The sequence below is a fragment of the Sus scrofa genome, chromosome 3 (assembly GCF_054392235.1).
Source record: "Sus scrofa isolate SSC_HxYL_T2T_F1_AM1 chromosome 3, Sscrofa_HxYL_maternal_Yorkshire_Landrace_v2.0, whole genome shotgun sequence".
NCBI lineage: Eukaryota > Metazoa > Chordata > Mammalia > Artiodactyla > Suidae > Sus > Sus scrofa.
The window spans coordinates 83882215-83900910 of NC_139385.1; the positions used below are offsets into that span (position 1 = coordinate 83882215).

The 18696-nt window shown below is 46.0% G+C and overlaps 1 protein-coding gene across 5 annotated transcripts; it reads left to right on the forward strand.

Annotated features, from left to right (window-relative positions):
- The first annotated feature begins 445 nt into the window (after nt 1-445).
- Nucleotides 446-14527, forward strand: FIGLA (folliculogenesis specific bHLH transcription factor). 5 transcript variants are annotated; one of them, XR_014841728.1, is made up of 6 exons: nt 446-672; nt 4554-4706; nt 6443-6596; nt 7088-7205; nt 13940-13971; nt 14451-14527. XR_014841728.1 is itself a non-coding variant. In XM_021088420.2 (6 exons), exons 1-5 carry the CDS (start codon nt 472-474, stop codon nt 13942-13944), a joined length of 702 nt encoding a protein of 233 aa, XP_020944079.1. In that variant the 5' UTR covers nt 446-471; the 3' UTR covers nt 13945-13971; nt 14451-14527. The 5 variants fall into 5 exon arrangements, 4 of the variants coding, with proteins under 4 accessions (XP_020944079.1, XP_005662543.3, XP_084875108.1 ...); XM_021088420.2 differs by having other exon boundaries at nt 6443-6667; XM_005662486.4 differs by lacking the exon at nt 7088-7205 and having other exon boundaries at nt 6443-6667.
- The last annotated feature ends 4169 nt before the right edge of the window (nt 14528-18696 follow it).

Below are 18696 nucleotides of genomic sequence, written 5' to 3' on the forward strand. Positions count from 1 at the left end.
TTACAGCTCCACTCGGGCCCCTAGCCTGGGAACCTCCACATGCCCCGAGGGTGCGGCCCTAACCCCCGCCCCCAAATTTTGTGTGTATCCATCAATTTTTTTTCTAGTAGGCTTCATATGTTTATACGTGAATTGCATACCTTCTGCAGAACCTCAGGCCTGGACTCAGATTGGTTGAATCAGAATTTGGGGATCCGGTACCCGGGCATGTGGATTTTTAAAAACTCCCCAGGTGACCCCAGTGTGCTGCCCGATTTGCGAGCCATCGGTGTAATCCAGGCTTCACGGAAATCACCTGGGGAGCTTGTTAAACAGAGGGTCGCAGAGCGGCTTCCCGAGCTCGGGCCGGGCAGGTGCGCAGGCGCGCAGGGGGTTGGGGGCAGGTGGCCCGGGCCCCCGCCCCCGGCCGCGTGTAGCCCCAGGTGCCCGGGAGGTCAGGCCCGGCAGCTCGCCGCCCCCCGGAGCGCCGCCATGGACGCCTCGCCCGCGCTCCTGGGCACCCCGCCGGCTGAGGTGCTGGAGGAAGCGCTCCGGGAGCAGTTCGGGCCGCTGCCCCACTTGGCCGCCATCTGCCGCCTCAAGCGGCTGCCGTCGGGCGGCTACTCGTCCATTGAGGACCTGCAGCTGGTGCTGGAGCGACGGCGCGTGGCCAACGCTAAGGAGCGCGAACGGGTGAGCGCCGGCCCTGTGGGGTCCCCGCCCCGGGACTCGGCTGCCTTCTTCCTGGGTCCCCCCAGGCTCACCACCCCTTCCTGACACCTTTGGGATTCCGGGCGCCCACTCCCCGCTCTCAGGGCCTGGGGCGACCTCAACCTCTCCAGGGCCGCTCGTGTTCCCCTGCCCCCGCGCTGGGACGTCGCCTCACCTGTGACCCCCTTGCACGGGTGCAGGAAGCGGGTTTCGTGAGGACCGAGGGGGCCCCTGACAACTTCAGAAACGTCTCCCCTTGGCAGGTGCTTTAAACCTCAGAGCCTGGCAGTGGCTGACACCTCACCGCCTCCTGCGTTGCACGGGTGCTTGGGGCCTTGCCCTCTCCCTGGGAAGCACCACTGGGACGAGGGAGAGAGGACCTAATGGAAGTTACTCTTTTCCTTAACTTTAAGGAAAGAATTACAACTCCTCGGGGCGCACTCAGACTCCCACTCAACCCCTTGGCAGGAGGTAGAAAGTGACTGCTTTCCAGTCTGGCGGGTACACGGTAAATCACCAACAGGGATGCTCCGTGGGCGGAGTCGGAGCGCCATCTACTGGTAGCGTTTAGTATTGCTAACTAAGACCCCAAACCTCTCCGCCCTTTGCAGTTTGGGGGTAGGGCTGCTGCCCTGGGCGATCCTAGAGACGAAGGGTGAGTCCTGGTCAAGAGGGAGGGCGCACATTCTGGCCTGGGACTTGAGGAGGAATTTCTGCTGGGGGCTGTTCCTGCACATTCTTGGGTCCCTTAGAAAAGTAGCCCCGGTCGCTTAACTCAGAGCTTTGCTTGGGAACAGGTGTGAGGAAAAAGGAACAAGCAAGAATAGTAGACCTAAGGTGAAGCTGGGAGCAATTTTTTTTTTTTTTTTTTTTTTTGCTTTTTAGGGCCACCCCACGAGGCATGTGGAAGTTCCCGGGCTAGGGGTCTAACCAGAGCTCCAGATCCAAGCCGGGTCTGTGACCTACACCACAGCTCCCCAACCCACTGAGTGAGGCTGGGGCTTGAAACCGCATCCTCATAGATACTAGTTAGATGCATTTCCTCTGAGTCACGATGGGAACTCCTGCTGGGAGCACTTTATGATAAACACTGTGATCTGATGTGATGGGTCCTTAACCAGGATTCTGACCCAATATTTTGCATTTTAAGTTGGGCTGTCCCACCAGGAAGGAATTGCTTTTTGCAGAAAACTTGTCCTGGTGTTATCTACTATTTAAAAACTAATGACCTATTCTTCTTTATAATAATGAAATTAACATACCTGGGAAATTGAGAAAGGGTTAAAAAGGGAAACACCTATATTGCAAACATAACTGCCACAAATTATCATTCTTTTCATGAACTATCATGCTTTTCATTTTTTTTTTTTGTCTTTTTGCTATTTCTTTGGGCCGCTCCTGTGGCATATGGAGGTTCCCAGGCTAGGGGTCTAATTGGAGCTGTGGCTGCCAGCCTACGCCAGAGCCACAGCAACGCAGGATCCGAGCCTCGTCTGCAACCTACACCACAGCTCACAGCAACGCCGGATCGTTAACCCACTGAGCAAGGGCAGGGACCGAACCCTCAACCTCATGGTTCCTAGTCGGATTCGTTAACCACTGCGCCATGACGGGAACTCCTCTTTTTTGTTTTAATGGCCAGACCCGTGGCATATGGAAGTTCTCCGCAGCAGCAGTAACGTTTGATCCTCTAATCCACTGTGCGGAGATGGGGATCAATCCCTGTACCTCCCCTGCTACACTTGCTGCTGAAGTCGGATTCTTAACACACTGTGCCAGGGTGGGGGGGGTGGGGGGGAAGACTCTTGAATTCTTGCATGTATCCTCCTAGTCTTTTTTCTTTAAAAATTTTTTTTAATATTGATTTTTATTTTTTCCATTATAGCTGATTTACATTGTTCTGTCAATTTTCTGCTGCACAGCAAGGTGATCCAGTCACACATACATGTATACATTCTTTTTTCTCACATTATTATGTTCCATCACAAGGGACCAGACATAGTTCCCAGTGCTATACAGCAGGATCCTGTTGCTTATCCATTCCAAAGGCTATACTTTGCATCTATTAACCCCAAATTCTCAGTCCCTTCCTAGTCTTTTTTCTAGTTATGTTTCTGTGTATATGTAATCTTACAGAATTGTTACTGTCTAGTATATATCTTCTTATTTTTTTCACTTCACATTATCAAAGGCAGTTCCTCATATTCTTAAGCATTTGAAGAATATGAGGTAGTTCCTAAGAACAGCTTTTGACTGCATAGTCCAAAATATACATGAACCATAACTCATCCAGTCTCCTTGTGTTGGGCATGTATGCTTTTTTTGCAGCTTTTTTTACTGGAACATAGATCGATGTGCATAACTGATAATTGCTTTAGAAGAAAGTGCTAGAAGTAGAATTATTGGGATATAAACAATCTCACAACTTTTGATACAAGTTGCCCAGTTCCTCTCTAGAAAAGTTTATTAATTCTTACCCTCTTTTACAGATCTAGGACTGCTCCCTTTTTCCATCCTCATGCTGGGAATAATAATACAAAAATATTACCACCTTGGTTTATGAAAAACTGGATCTAATTTCTGTTTTAATATGTAGTTCTTTGATTATTGCATTTCAGTGTTTTCATAAGTTTATTGGTCATGATGTTGTGCCCACTGTCCACTTTGATGTGGGGTGGGAGGGGCTCTTAATGTTAGTATGTTGGCTTTGTGGTGTAGTGGGAGCCAGTTCTTTGAGGGCCTGTGTCCCCTCAGGGGGGTGATCATCTGAGTGCCAGGCCTTCAGAGCCAAGGAGTTAGACCCTGGAGATTAAAAAGAAAAAAAAGGGGGGTACTTATCTACCTTTCAAGTCTCACCAACATGCACACTCTCTGGACTCTTAACACTTTATATCATCAACTTAGCTGGGAACGAGGTTGAAGAGTTGGTGGCCCTGTACTTGAATAGACAAGTGTTTGTACATTTTGTTAATTGTCATCAGTACAACTTATTGAGGACTTTGCATGTGCCAGGAAGAAGTGTTCAATGTGTAATTATGTCACCTAATCACCACAAAAAAAAGCTACACCACTGCAAGGTGAGTATTATTCATTTTGCGGAGAAACCAAGGCTTGGAGACATGAAGTACCTATACACTTTGTAAAGCTAAAGGGTATTTAGAGCTGGTTAAAGTGATCTGACACTTGTATAAGAATGTGTTCCAATACCTTAAATACCTTTTTTTATTCAATTAAAAAAAAGAGAACAAACCTGTAGAGCTGAGTTTTAAGTTCTGATGTACTGACTGCGAGCTTTTAGCTGCTACCAGAATCACCTCCATGTTGCAGTGGGTCTGTCTTAGGGAGAGAGGCAGAGGCCACTATGGATGCAGACACCCCTTCCAGTCTATCCACCCCCTGGATCCCTGGTGCAGGGTTCATGCTGCTCCCTCTCCCCTGGCTTGGGGAGTAGCAGCTTTTTTTTTTTTTTTTTTTTTTTTGTCTTTTGGGGCTGCACTCGCAGCATATGGAGGTTCCCAGGCCAGGGGTCTAATTGGAGCTACAGCTGGCAGCCTACACCATAGACACAGCCACTTGGGATCCGAGCCGCATTTGAGACCTATAAACAGCTCATGGCAACGCTGGATCCTTAACCCGCTGAGCAAGGCCAGGGATTGAACCCTCGTCCTCATGGATACTAGTCGGATTCGTTAACCACAGAGCCACGATAGGAACTCCAAGGCAGCTCTTTGGCCCGTGCCTGCTTTAGAGTCGCCGCCCAGACATGGGAGCTATAGAAATAAGTGCTCACAACCTCTTCTGTGGTTTGGGGAGATGCCTTACAAGTTATCTTCTCTGTGTCACTGTGCCTTTTTGCCTTCCAGATAAAAAATCTCAACCGCGGTTTTGCCAAACTGAAGGCACTGGTGCCATTTCTTCCCCAAAGCAGGAAGCCTAGCAAAGTTGATATCCTTAAAGGTGCAGCTGAATATATACAAATTCTCAGTGATGTTTTGGAAGCAGCCCAAGACTCTGAGGTAACAGTTTAAGGAGTTAGAGCAGCAATACCTACCGATGCTTATTGAGCCCTTCACATGTGCCAGGCAATTTATGTACCTGTTGTAGTTAGTATGTAACACTCCCAGAGATATTTTTTTTTTTTGTCTTTTTGTCCTTTGTTGTTGTTGTTGTTGCTATTTCTTGGGCCGCTCCCGCGGCATATGGAGGTTCCCAGGCTAGGGGTCGAATCGGAGCTGTAGCCACTGGCCTACGCCAGAGCCACAGCAACGTGGGATCCGAGCCGCATCTGCAACCTACACCACAGCTCACGGCAACGCCGGATCATTAACCCACTGAGCAAGGGCAGGGACCGAACCCGCAACCTCATGGTTCCTAGTCGGATTCGTTAACCACTGCGCCACGACGGGAACTCCCCAGAGATATTTTTGATCCTGGTTTTACAGAGGAAGAAACCAAAATACAGGTAGAAAATACAGTTAAGAAAAAAATACAGTTAAGAAACGTCAGGACTGGAGTTTGAATCCAGGTCTGGGCAAGCTTTGGAGCCAAGTTCCTGACCATCTGTATCCTTACCTCCTCTCACTGTCTAGGGCATCTAGCTCCTAACTGCTTAGCCTTTAATAGTCTTTGAAAGTGGGGGCAGGAGAGAAGGCTCCATAAACCCACTCTGTGCTGGTAATCTCCCTGAAGTAGGACATGCATCAGACAGGTCACAGAGAGGAAGAGGCATGTCCCTTAGTAGATCTCCCCTCCCTGGGACACCCTGCTGGCTAGCCCAGTGATCACCTGGTGAGGCCAGTCTCACGGGGTCGCGTGACAATTCAGTGGGATGACATAAGGGAACCTGCTTTGTAAACTACCAGGCACCGTAGTGCTACCACCATTATCGGGCACATAGCTCAGTGGTGTCCACTAAGCAGTAGAAGGTGAGAGATGAGACCTTAGAAATGAAATGTGCCCTAAGCAACACCATTGACTGGAGAAGGAGGAGCCATCAGAGTGGTGAGAAGCAAGATGGGGTCCTACAGTCAGGGGAGGGGGTGGAAACCTTGGGACCTCAAGGATGGGAAGTAGTGTGAGAAGCTCCATAGAGGCCGGGAAGACACCCTGGTCCTGCATGTGGGCTGTGGGATAGGAGTGGCTGGAAGTCAACTCGCGGTGGGTTGAGGGTGGGTTATTGGCAACTATCTGTCCAAGTAGAGGAAAGTGGCAAACTTAAAAAGTCCATTCAACCTAGAAGTTTGAGACTGGAAAGAAGGATCAAAAGGATGGAAGAAGAACAATTGCTAGAGCAATGAATGTCTTTTCTAAGTAGCGGTATATCCTGTTTAGGGACAAAAGAGGATAGATAGTAAAGAGAAGAAAAACATACTCATCCTAGAAACTTAGGGCAGAAATACCTGGGTGTGTAATGCTACTTTTATTTTTTTCTTCCTTGTCTGCTAGTCCTGCCTAGGTGACTACTGGGAGGATACGTTCTGCTGTGGTGGGAATGGACTGTCCTATTGGCCACACTGGATGGCTGGGGTGTGGTGTGGTCACATCTGGTCACATGCAGTTGGCTGCCTTAGTTTTGCCTTGCATGTGAATTGTGTCTTGTGAAACAAAGCACATAAAAGTGCTTTGTTTTGTGCTGCCTTCATTATAAAATGTAGACTCTGTTCCATGCTATAACCTTTTAAAGCAATTGCCAATCACACAGCACTTATACTGTGTCATAGTATACTGTTTGACAACTAAATATGGTTTCTAGAAACAAGACCCAGGTCGTCAGAGCTATGGCAACAATACTTTTGAACCGCATATACCCTTGGCTAGAGAGCTATCCAGAAACATCATCCAACACGCTGGCTGTCCTATGAGCTTGAAGAATGAGGAGGAAGGGTCCTGGGCAGATGGTGGCAGTGGTGAGTCGGCACACACTTGTCACCAGAGGGCGAAGTCTACGAAGGGAGTTATCTCCCCAACCAGAAGTCTGGTAAAGTGTTTCTTCTTAAATAGCCATGTAGATGTCCAAGACCTCAGACCGCATCCCTTGAAGCATATGGCATTTTCCAGACATGATTGAAACAAGATCATTTTGTGAGAGCACCTAGATGGGGAGAAGGTCACAAGTTTGAAAGATCTATTGTGTTTCCAAGTAAATTGGAAAGCAGCTCAAGGGGAAGGCAACTCCTTCAGAACCACCCAGTACAGCTTAATTTTTAATGACCCTAGTTAGTACATCAAGTAGATATAAGTAGATGCCCTCCAAAAAGCTGCATGGCGATCATACACACACACACACTCATTCACATGCACATTTGTTTTTGAATTGGCTTCATTGGAAGGGAGCATTTTCTAAGTAGTAACACGAGGGTTTATTGTAATAGCTCTTTTTCCTTTGCCAAACTGCCAGAGCCATTGGAAGAAGCACCCTGCTTCTCCACGTGGATCTTTTGTTCTTGTGTCTCAGTGTTACACAAACAAGACTCTTCATTCCATCCTGCAACATGATTGCTACCAAAACAAGAAAGGTTTGTAGAAATCTGGAACTGAGCATGCTACGACAAGCAAGTTGCTTAGTGTGGTATAAGAACAGTGGGAACCGTGGTGTCACACATGATGATTGGTGATGGGGGGTGGTTTCCAGTAGTAGATGAGTGCAGGCTCTGGAGACAGAATGCTGAGGTTCAAACCCTGGTCTTAGCACTCATTGGCTCTGTGACCTTGAGTAAGCTGCTAAAGTTCTCCAACCCTCAGTTTCCCCATTTGTAGAATGGGAATGATGATTGCACCTACATAAGGTAACTGAAGGTCACGTGACATCCTGTCAATGAAGAATCCTGCACAGTACCTGGTTGTCAGTACTCACTTGGCATTACTAAGACGGCTTGCCTCCCCTGGGCAGTCAGTGTTGATGGTGAGCACGCTGCAGTGTGCCGCAGACATTGCTGCTGTTTATAACAGGTGGTCTGGGTTTTCTCACTCAGCTCTCACCAACACTCCGCTCTGGTTTGAGCTCTGACAGGCTTGCCTTCGCTCCTCTTTCTGATTTGATTACTGTTTTCTAGGGATTCTACTTGTGCACCTGCTTGGTCTAGACTTTCTAATTCTGGCCACTTGAGATATAACCTTCCCTTTCCTGTAAACTCTTAGGAGACAGAATTCCCATTGCCCCTACATGAGCTGTCAGAGAGTGACTGAGAACAAGGGAGAGAGTGCACTGAGCCTTGAACCTGATTAACTTATTTATCGTAATGCTTCCACAAATGTGGTTTTGATGTGTTAGATATTAAGGCAAGAATCTTGCTCATATTTAATCCTCGCTGGTCCTTATCAGGCAGACATTACCATGTCATTCTCATGGTAAGCTACCTGGCTAGTCCTTCCTGCCAGTTCCCTTGGGCCTGGTACAGAGCAGACCTTTGCCAGCATCAAAGATGTACAGGAGGCCCTGCTTTTCCAAGGATAATTGATCTTGGAATTTACCAACTTATGGTAAATTGATTTGAAGTGGGGACAGTCATTTTCTGGTAAGAAATGGTAAGTCCTGGCTGGAAATGTTTGGAAAAGGGAACAAGATACTAAATTTTTAGTCTTTTACCTAACCACGTCTTCAGCTGTTAATTGGAAGAGTGCTAATTCTTAGAATGAAGAAAGAATTAATTATGTATTTGAAATTTTTACATATGCACGTAACTTCTGTCAGGTGTGACTTCCAAGGCCTGAATGTAAAGAGTGCCTTTTTTTTTTTTTTTTTTGCAGAAGCATTCAAGGATTTCATTAATTTTGTTAAAGATTTCTCATTTTGTTTGTTTTGTCTTTTGAGGGCCGCACCTGTGGCATATGGAAGTTCCCAGGCTAGGGGTCTAATCAGAGCTGTATCTGCCAGCCTGTACCACAGCCATAGCCATGCCAGATCTGAGCCAAGTCTGCGATCTACACCACAGCTCACAGCAATGCTGGATCCTAAACCCACTGATCGAGGCCAGGGATTGAACCTGCAACCTCATGGTTCCTAGTCGGATTCATTTCTGCTGTGCCATGACGGAAACTCCAGTTTCTCGTTTTTTGATGTTCAGATCATTCATTGTAAAAACCACAACATTTATTCTGAAAACAATCAACTTATACAAAGGTCGTGAGTATAGTACAAAGAACTTATTTCCTGACCCATATGAGAGCAAGTTGCCACCTGATGTCTAGTCACTGCTAGTGACTTCAGTGTGCGTTTATAACAAATGGGAAATGGGGACACTGCCCTGTATGACCACAGGGCAGCTGCCAAATCAGGAGATTATGTGGTATTACTGCCATGTAATCCTCAGGCCCCATTCAAGTCTCGCCAGCACTCTCAAAATCTCCTTTCTAGCAAAAGAACCCAGCTAAGAATCAGGCATTGCATTTAGTCGTCCTGTCCTTTTGCCTCCTTTCACCTGGAGCAAGTCCTTGGCCTCCCTGTAATTTGTCTGACCTGGACACGTCTGAATATTACAGACCCGTTGCTTGGTAGACTGTTTCTTGATTCATGTTCGTTTCCTTCTGATTAGACTCAGATATGCATCTTTGGCAGCAGTATCATAGAAGTGGTGTGGTTTTCTAACCGCTGCATCCTCGCAAAGAGGGCAGATTTTGATTTGTCCCGTTACTTTGGGTCTGCCGCCGTCATACACTTCCAAATCTTGGCCCAGCATAGGAATGCTCCTTGGAAAGGGCTTCTGCAAGATGGAAGCTTGTGTGGTGGATTTCCTTGACCCCCCTCCACAGGTTGTAGGAGTCTGTGTGTGAAATTAACCACTGGGGACATTTCTGCTAATAGCAGTTTACGCTCTGAAATGAGATGGCCTGGTTAGATGGGATGAATTTATTAGTATCCTGGGGAAGCCCTGAAACCTCTGTGTTCTATCTTCCATGTCACGTTTCCCCCAGGTAGTGGCTATGTGTGTGTGAGAGCAAAAATCCCACTGCAGTGGTGTGGAGAGGGGCCGGGCTTTTCCTTGGGAAGCACGTTTATCCACCCCAGTGTTCACGGGTGGCCTAGTGGGCATATTCTGATGAGCCAGAAGAGTATTTTTTAAAAATTGAACTACCTTTTTGGTGGGGTGGGTGCTCTTCAGTGTGTCACTCCCCACCCCCTCTTACTGCATCACCAGTGCAGGCAGTTCACTTTGCAGCCTGGACCAAGGGCCCTGGGTGCAGAGGGAAGGCTGCATGAGGGGATGCAATTGGCTCTGGGTTGTGAATGTTTTTTCAACTTTGGGAGTTTAGGGCTTGGTGCTCTGATGATATGGATGCTGGCCGCTCTCTCTGGATCTTTGGTAAGCCTAGAGCTGGGGCATGCAGGACAGGGCCCCTCTAACTTGAGAGTAATGCCATCACTGGTGGAATGTCCCCCAGGCTTCAGCTACTCAGGAGGAGGTGCACCCAGCATCCAGGGAAGACTCTTAAGGCCCAGTCTGATCAATTAAGAAGACAAGGTTAAAGGGAAGGCAAGTTCTTATTTCTTGGCGAAAATAAAAGAGGGAGATGTCTTTTGTTGGAACTCAGCTTTTTCTGTGGAGGCAAAGGATTGACTCAATCACAGAAGCAGGCTGCGTGCGTATTTGTGTGTGTGTGTGAGTGAGTGTGTGTGGACATGAAAGCTGGCCTGTCTGATGAGATCTCTCGCCAGCATGTGCCTGAATCTGGCAGTGAACTCAGCCTCATCTCAGAAGGCCAGTAATTTTTGTTTCTCTGACATGTAATGAATGAGTCTGGTGGCTAAATTAATTGAGGTAAGTTCTCATCTATCCGAATGGACTTTTGGAGGGATTATTCACATGAGCTTTATGAGAGGTCCATCTCCCTGGTCCCACATGAACACGGGGGAGAAGGGCCAGAATTGGATGGAAGGGTCTCTGGAAGACCTTTCTCTGAGAAGGTCCTTGGAGGCAGGAGGTCTTGGATGTGTCCTGGGACCTCTCTGGAGGCAGACAGCTTCTGGGGCAGCAGAAAACACTGAGTGCCTGGACCACGTAAGCCAGTGCTGAGGGAAGCTCGTGTTCTCCCACCTCCACCTTCTCCCCTCATTCTAATTCCTGGCTTATCCAGAGCAGGGCAGGGCTAACTCCAAAGACAAGTTTTAAAAGCAGACCTTCTAGTGGGAGGGTACAGGGATTAGAAATAGCACCCAGTTCTTTGTAGAAACTCTTCTTCTGGTCCTCTTTGGATCACGCTCTTCCTTTTTGGAAGATTTTTCCCTCCAGGAATTGTCCTTCCAGCAACTCTGGTGTGGAAGGTGGGCCACCCCTCCTTTGGGTGCTCTGAGGTGAGAGGAGCTGAGGGGTAGAGTCCCCCTGCATCCTGCTATTTCGCCCATGTCCCTAAGGGAAGAAACAGACCACATGGGGTTTGGCAGCCAAAGCCCTGCTCATTTATTAGCTGGAAGATCATCTGTATGGCTCTCCCTCCATACAGGAGACAGCAAGGCTGTGGCCACAAGGCTGGGCTCTGATGTCTGTGTGCTGGCTGGATTTTCATATGCTGAAGCCGTGCTGTCAATTAGAGCACAATTTAGATGGGAAAAATGCCACTTTACTTTCCACACTGTACTGCACTTGTTCTTGAGAACTCTTTAAGACCCTCATGACTCAGATGATGGGAAAGTCTTTATCATCTTGCCCCATTAAGGTCTGTCTTTGAGTAAACACAGAGTTGGTTCAATGTTCGGAATGTCCCCTGGGGGGGCTCCCTCACCACTTAAGCCATCTCCCTCCCCGCTCCCCTCCTCCTCTGGTGCCATGAGGAGCGTGCACACTGTGGAGGCTGCAGTGGGAGCACTTGCGTCTGTGTCCCCACCTCTGACCCAGCTAGTCCTCCGCCCCCTGTCTTAGGCGTTGTTGGGCTGACATCCACGTGGCCCCACGGTGGTGTTTCTTCCTGAAGCTACACCATTCAGAACCCAGGCCTCTTCTGGTCTCCCTGGCCTTCCCACCCCCATGTGGCTGTACGCCTGCCCTCAGGCCCATATTCCTGAGGCTGTCCCTCAGCCAGTGCTTGATAAAGCCCTCTGAGAGGCTATATCCTCAGAAGTGGGTATAGATCCTTGCCTTGCTCCGATCCTACTTTGCCTTTCTTGGCTCCTCTCACCTTTGGAACTCTTCCCCATCCCTGAGTCGAGGGCCATTCCCAGGGACCAGGCAGATTCTACACACAGGTCCATCCCCCTGGAATAACTACCTCCTGCTGTTTCCATCTCACCCTTGTTTGGGGTTGTAGGAAGTCCTCCCACATCCTGTCTTCCTCCTCCCTGCTTTGTCATTACCTGATGAGCAGCCATCTGAGCTCTGGCCCACCAGAACCACGTGTTCATTATTCACCCTTTCAACAAAGTTGGCCTCTTTTGAACAAGACCCTTGTTTCTCAGACTGCTGTTAAGCTTGGAACTGAACCCTAAAGCTGAGTGAGTAAGGACTTCCAGTTGGTATCTGTTCTTTCCCTCCCCACCCCCCATCCCTCCAGCCTTGACTCTGTGGCTAATATGCCACACTATCCAGCTACACAACTAATAGCAGGAGTATCCCCACCTTATTAAAGTAGCTGGACAGCAAGCTGAGGTTCCGTTCCTCAGATCATTCTCTTCTTAGACATTTAACTTCTTGACTTAGATGAGGCCAACTTTTAAAAACGAACTGTGAGAATAAGACAACATCAATAAACTTCCAGTTTTTGTATTCTGATACTTAAATATTGCACCCCTGGAATCTTCCAGCTAATTCTTAAAAGGAAATTAAGATAATGATCTATAATACCCTAGACTGTAGGCTAAGATTAAATTATCCTTTAACCCGCTAGGAAAACACAGGAATATCCGAATTTGTCTTCCAGGTTTAGAACAGTCTGGTTACGTAAAAAGTTTTTAAACATTTTAAGTAAAACTTCTAAAGCTAAATATAAACTCAAAAGAATGAAAGCTTGGAGTTCCCATTGTGGTGCTGTGGAGACGAATCCGACTGGGAACTATGAGGTTTCGGATTTGATCCCTGGCCTTGGTCAGTGGGTTAAGGATCTGGCGTTGCTGTGAGCTATAGTGTAGGTCATAGATGCAGCTTGGATCCTGCATGGCTGTGACTGCGGCTATGGCATAGGCCAGCAGCTGTAGCTCCGATGTGACCCCTAGACTGGAAACCTCCATATGCTGCAGGTGCAGCCTAAAAAAAAAAAAGAAGGAAAGCTTGATGACATGAACACTGGAAAAGATTTGCTCAAGATCAGAAAAAGTAGTTGTTGATACTTTTTGCACTGGGCACTGTTCCTGGAAGTTTATACATATTCACCTATTTAGTTTTCATAACCACTCTGAAGCACAAACAATTATGTCCATTTTATATGTCAGGAAACTAAGGAATGAAGTAAGTTGCCAATATCCAGTGAGTGGATGAAGGGTTGGGGTTGAGGGATGTGGGTAACAGTGTCCAACCCTTTAATGCCCTTTCATTCTAACAAAGCTTACCCTTGAAATGTAAATGTGTGGACTAGGAAGCAGATATATGTATTTTTAAAGCTAAATGAAAGCATTTGCTTGCAGTATGTCATTATCATATTAATATTCATCTTGGTTTTAATTTTTGAACTGCCTGACCATGACTTGAGTGACTTTATTTTTTTAGTCATGGATTTAAGTTGAGAATTGCGAAGACCAGGGTGATCTTACTATCTTAAAAAAGCAGCATACGGAAATCTACTAATATGCCTGCAAATTTTTTTCATATGCAACTGAATTAAGAAATTATTGCAGGATAAATGTTGTGGTTTTTTTTTTTTTTTAATTCTACCATTGGCACATTTCAAGGTTACTATATAGTTTTTATAACAAGGTTTTTTGTTTGTTTGTTTGTTTGTTTGTTTTTTGGTTTTTTTTAGGGCCGCACTCGCGGCATATGGAAGTTCCCAGGCTAGGGGTCGAATCGTAGCTATAGCTGTCCGCCTACGCCACAGCCATGGCAAGGCAAAATCCAAGCCGTATCTGTGACCTACATCACAGCTCACAGCAATGCTGGATCCTTAACCCACTGAGTGAGGCCAGGGATCAAACCTGCATCCTCATGGATACTGGTTGGGTTCATTTTACCACTGAGCCACAATGGGAAATCCCTTTAACAAGGTTTAATGGTATGTTAAATGGGACAGCTTCCTAATTGTTGGACACTTTTTTTCAGTTTTTTGTTCTCATAAACATGGGAAACAACTTGATGTGTTTAGCTGTTTTTGTATTCTGTTTTATTTTTAGGATAAATTCCCAGAAGTGAAACTGCATCACAGGTAGGTACAATTTATGGGTTGATGCATGGTGCCAATTTATAATACCACCAGCTATGTGAGAGTGCCAAGCCTATCATATCCTTGCCAACAATAAGATCTATTAAAATTGGGTAAAAAAAAATGTTATCTTTAAATTTAAACATCTTTGATTACTAATGATTATTTTTTTTCTTTTTAGGGCCCCACCCAAGGCATGCGTAAGTTCCCAGGCTAGGGGTCGAATTGGAGCTATAGCTGCCAGCCTACACCACAGCCACAGCAACACAGGATCAGAGCTGTGTCTGAAACCTACACCGCAGCTCAGGGCAATGCCAGATCCTTAACCCACTGAGAGAGGCCAGGGATCTAACTGGCATACTAATCAGGTTCCTTACTGCCGAGCCACAACGAGAGCTCTGAATTACTAATTTTTAACTTTTTGTTTGCTTTTGTTTGTTCCTATCTTTTAGCCATTTGTAATGGACTCTCTTCTGTTTCAGGTTCCCTCAAGTATGAAAAGTGAAAAGGCTGGCCCAGGGCTACCTTGTACAGACAAATAAATGCAGTCTTGAAAGTCTTATAGTCTCTTTTTAAAAAAATTGTGAGAATTCGGAGTTTAATGGTTACCCTTTACCTGGCCTTGCCTGTCACAAGGTTACCTGACTTTATTTTCTCTATTTCATGCATCCAGGTAAGGCCATATGGCGCCTCTGTGCAAGTGAGATGCATGAGCACCTTGAGCCCAGAGGCAGTCTTTATCTTTACAATGATTGCTCCCAAAGATACAGCTCTTAATAAGGGGTGTCTTCTTCATACCTTACACACATTAACTTATTCTCCCGACACTCTTGCAAGATAGGCACAATGATCCTTGCTTTACCGATGGAGGAACAGAAAGTGCACAGTCCCCTTAGGCTGCCACACCATAGACCACAGACTGGGTAGCTTAACAGAAATTTACTTCTCATGGTTCTGGAGGCTGGGAAGTCCAAGATCAAGGCCTGAAGCGTTTTGTCTCTGGTGAGGTTGCTTTTCCTGGCTTGCAGGCAGCTGCCTTCTCTATGTCCTCATATGGTGGAAACAGAGCAAACTCTGGTCTCTCTCTTCCTCTTCTTAGAAGAATATCAATTCTATCAGATGAAGGCCCCACCCTTATGACCTCATTTAACCTTAATGACCTCCTAAAAGCTCTATCTCCAAGTACAGTCGCATTGAGGCTTTAATGTATGAATATTTAAGGAACCCAATACAGTTCATAGCATTCCACCCCTAACTCCCCATTCAAACAGCCCCCAAAGACTTTTTTTTCCTGTCTTTTTTCCTCTTTCTTTCTTTCTTTCTTTCTTATAAGGAAATAGACTTACCCTCTAGGTCTGCAGTCGAAGTGGCCGCCCAAATGATGGCCTGTGGGTCACTCCCTTTCCTGGAAATAATAGTGCATATTTGCAGCTGACTTAGCTCTGTGGTCTTGTCCTGACCGCCTTCATTCTGTTCCGCTTTCTCTGTCCCCTTTAGTTCAAACTGGCGTTGTTTTTGCTGGTGTGATCCCCACCTGTCTTCCTGGATTCTGCTGAGATGTTTGATGAAGTCCACGAGCTGTACCCATGATCTCTTGATCAAAAGGTTGTTTGGCTATACTCGTAGTACTCTCTTCAGAGCAAGCTTTCTCCCTTTTTGCAATATAGATAGGCTGAGAATTTTCTAACTCTCCAAGTTCTGGTGCCTTTTTGTCTAACAATTCTTCCTTTAGCTCATCTCTTTTCTCTGTATTTTACTATGAGCAGTGAGGACCCAGGTTGTACCTTCAATATTTAGCCTAAAAATCTCTGCTACATATCCAGCATCGTCACTTGCAAGTTCTACCTTTGACAAAGCCCTATATCACCATTAGCCAAGTTCTCCACTTTTTATCAAGGATTGCCTTTCCAATGGAGTCCAGGGCCTCTCCACACCAATCGCAGGTGGTGCGTCCCTGCATGGCTCTTCCCTCATGTGGATGGGGGGCCAGTTGCCAGTGGTCTCGTTTTAATCACTAATAAGACTGGAAGTACCTTCATTTGGCATCCCATTTGTTTGCACGATAACCCTGGGTGGGAGGAGGCTATTCATTTTCTAGGGCTGCCATAACCAAGTACCATAGATGAAATGTGGGGGGTTGAATTCCAGAAATTTATCTGAGATCAAGAGATTGAGGTGTCAGCAGAGCTGGGTTCATCTGACACCTCTTTCCTTGGCTGTAGATGGCTGTCTTCTCTCTGCATCACTCTGTGTCCACATCTCTTCTTAAAAGGCAGCATCCAGAGTTCCCACTGTGGCTCAGTGGGTTAAGGATCTGACCCTGTCTCCTTGAGGATGCAGGTTTGATCCCTGGCCGCACTCAGTGGGTTAAGGACCAGATGTTGCCCATAAGTTGTGGCGTAGGTCACAGCTGCAGCTCTGATTCAACCCCTGGCCTGGGAACTTCCATATGCCACAGCGAGGCTATAGAGGGGGAAAAAAAGGCAGCATCCTCTTGGATTAGGGCCCACTCACACTAGCTATTTTTTAATCTCTTAATTATTCCGTTGATTTACCACCTTATCTCTTTGATGACCCTAACTCCAAATACAGTCACATTCTGAGGTACTAGGGGCTAGGACTTCAACATGGGAATGTGGGGGTGGCAGGGGGGCACAAGTCAGCCCATAACAGAGGGCTAGCATGTTACCCTCTTCATAGCTGGGCCTCGAGGTCAGAGTTGCCACACTGTCTGTAGGACTAAGACTGGAGTCCCAGGCCCTGGACCCAGATTCATTCTCTTTCCACAGCCACAGGGTTGGCTGAATTTTCGTTTGTTGGAAGAGCGGTGTCTTCAGGAGATCTAGACTTAGAATTTATCATTGGTCTTGCTTTGAAAGCACTGTCTTTCCCCCTTCTCTTCTGTCTTAAATTTGATTTCTCTAAAAGTAGGCCATGATTGGTATTTTATTTGGGGGCAAGCCTAGGAAGCACCAACAGGAGAGTGGGAAATGATACAAGGAAGAGAAGCCAGACTATAAATATGTGTGCTGAACGGGTGACTGCTGTGGCCAACTGAGGCTCAGCCATGCTGGGGGCCTACGCACAATGCCTCCGAGGTGTCCTCCTCAGAACACTGAGAGAGGAGGTAGCCGGGCTTTTTACCTGCTAACTCCTGATGGCCATTGGTTGAGAGCTGACTCCCTGGGGTGTCAGTTCCTTCAGCACCTCCAGCATGCCCTGGGGAAAGCTGTTCATAAGAATGCCTGATCCTGGAGAGTGCTAAGGCCCTGTTTCAGTTATCTATTGGTGTGCAAAAAATGGCCACAAACTTAAAACAACACATTTATTATGTCACAGTTTCTACAGGTTAGAAGTCCTTCTTCGGCCTGGCTTAACTAGGTCCTCTGCTTCTCTCAAGGCAGGTGTTGATCTGGGCTGGGGTCTCAGCTGAAGGCTTGGCTGGGGAAGGATCTGCTTCCAAGCTTAAGTGGGTATCAGCAGAATTTATTTTCTCTAGGACTTTTGGGCTGGTGGCCTCAGTTTTTAGCTGGTTTTTGGCCAGATATCACCCTCAATTCCTTGCCACATAAGTCTGTTAGACACTGCAGGTGTCTGTTACACTGCCATCTGCTCTCTTAACAAGTTGTTGCTGGTTAGAAACATTTTTGTCAAGAGACTTGGAGATTAGAAATAATTTTATCACAGATCAGTTAGAAAGTCTAATTTTAAACTATCTGGCCATTAGAGGCCAGGCAAATGTGATTTTCTGGGTCTGACGTGGAGTTGGCTATGCTCTCCTGTCCCCGTTTAAGGGCCGGGCATCTTGAGCTTTCTGCATCAAGAAATTTGAATTCTAGTGATATTGTGTGGAGTCAACTAGTTCGATTTCAAAGTTAATTTGGAATTGAGTGAGAACTTTGAGAACCATATGGACTATTACTATGGAAATTAATACAATGAAGTTTGGTTTCCTATCTGATATTTGAACAATTTGTAAAACCACAGAATGGTGCTAATCTTCCAAGCACTCACCATATTCAGATATCATATTTAGACGGCATCTGGAAGAAGATGAAGGGATATATATATTTTTTAAGATTCTGTGATGGCTAGAAGAGCATAATCAAAGCAGAATCAGTTTTTTGGGGAAGAGGAGAGTGTATCAGTTTTATCGACTTTATTAGTGTCTTAGTCTGCTTTTTTTTAGTCTTTGGAAAAACTTCTAAAAAGTTGAATGAACTATTCTTTAAATTCTACAGCACTTTATAATTTTCAAAAGTTTCACACACAAGATTTTGTATATTCCTGTCATAACTCCCTTTTTATCCCCTACTTCTATATCGCCTCTCCCAGCTTCCCTCTCTCCACTAGTTTATTCTGTTAGTCTGCTTTATTTTTTTTTGTTTGATTCACTAATTTCTTGTATTTTTTTTAGATTCCACATATAAATATCATACGGTATTTATCTTTCTCTGTCTGACTTGTTTCATTCAGTATAATGCCCTCCAAGTCGATCCATGTTGCTGCAAATGGCAAAATTTCATTCTTCTTTTATGGCTGAGTAGCAGTCCAATATATATATATATATATACCTCATCTTTTTCATCCATTCATCTATGGATGGACGTTTAGTTTGCTTTCCTGCCTTCGCAACTGTAAATAATGCTGCTATGAATATTGCAGTGCTTGTGTCTTTTCAAATTAGCTTTTTCTGTTTTTTTTTGTTTGTTTGTTTGTTTTGATATA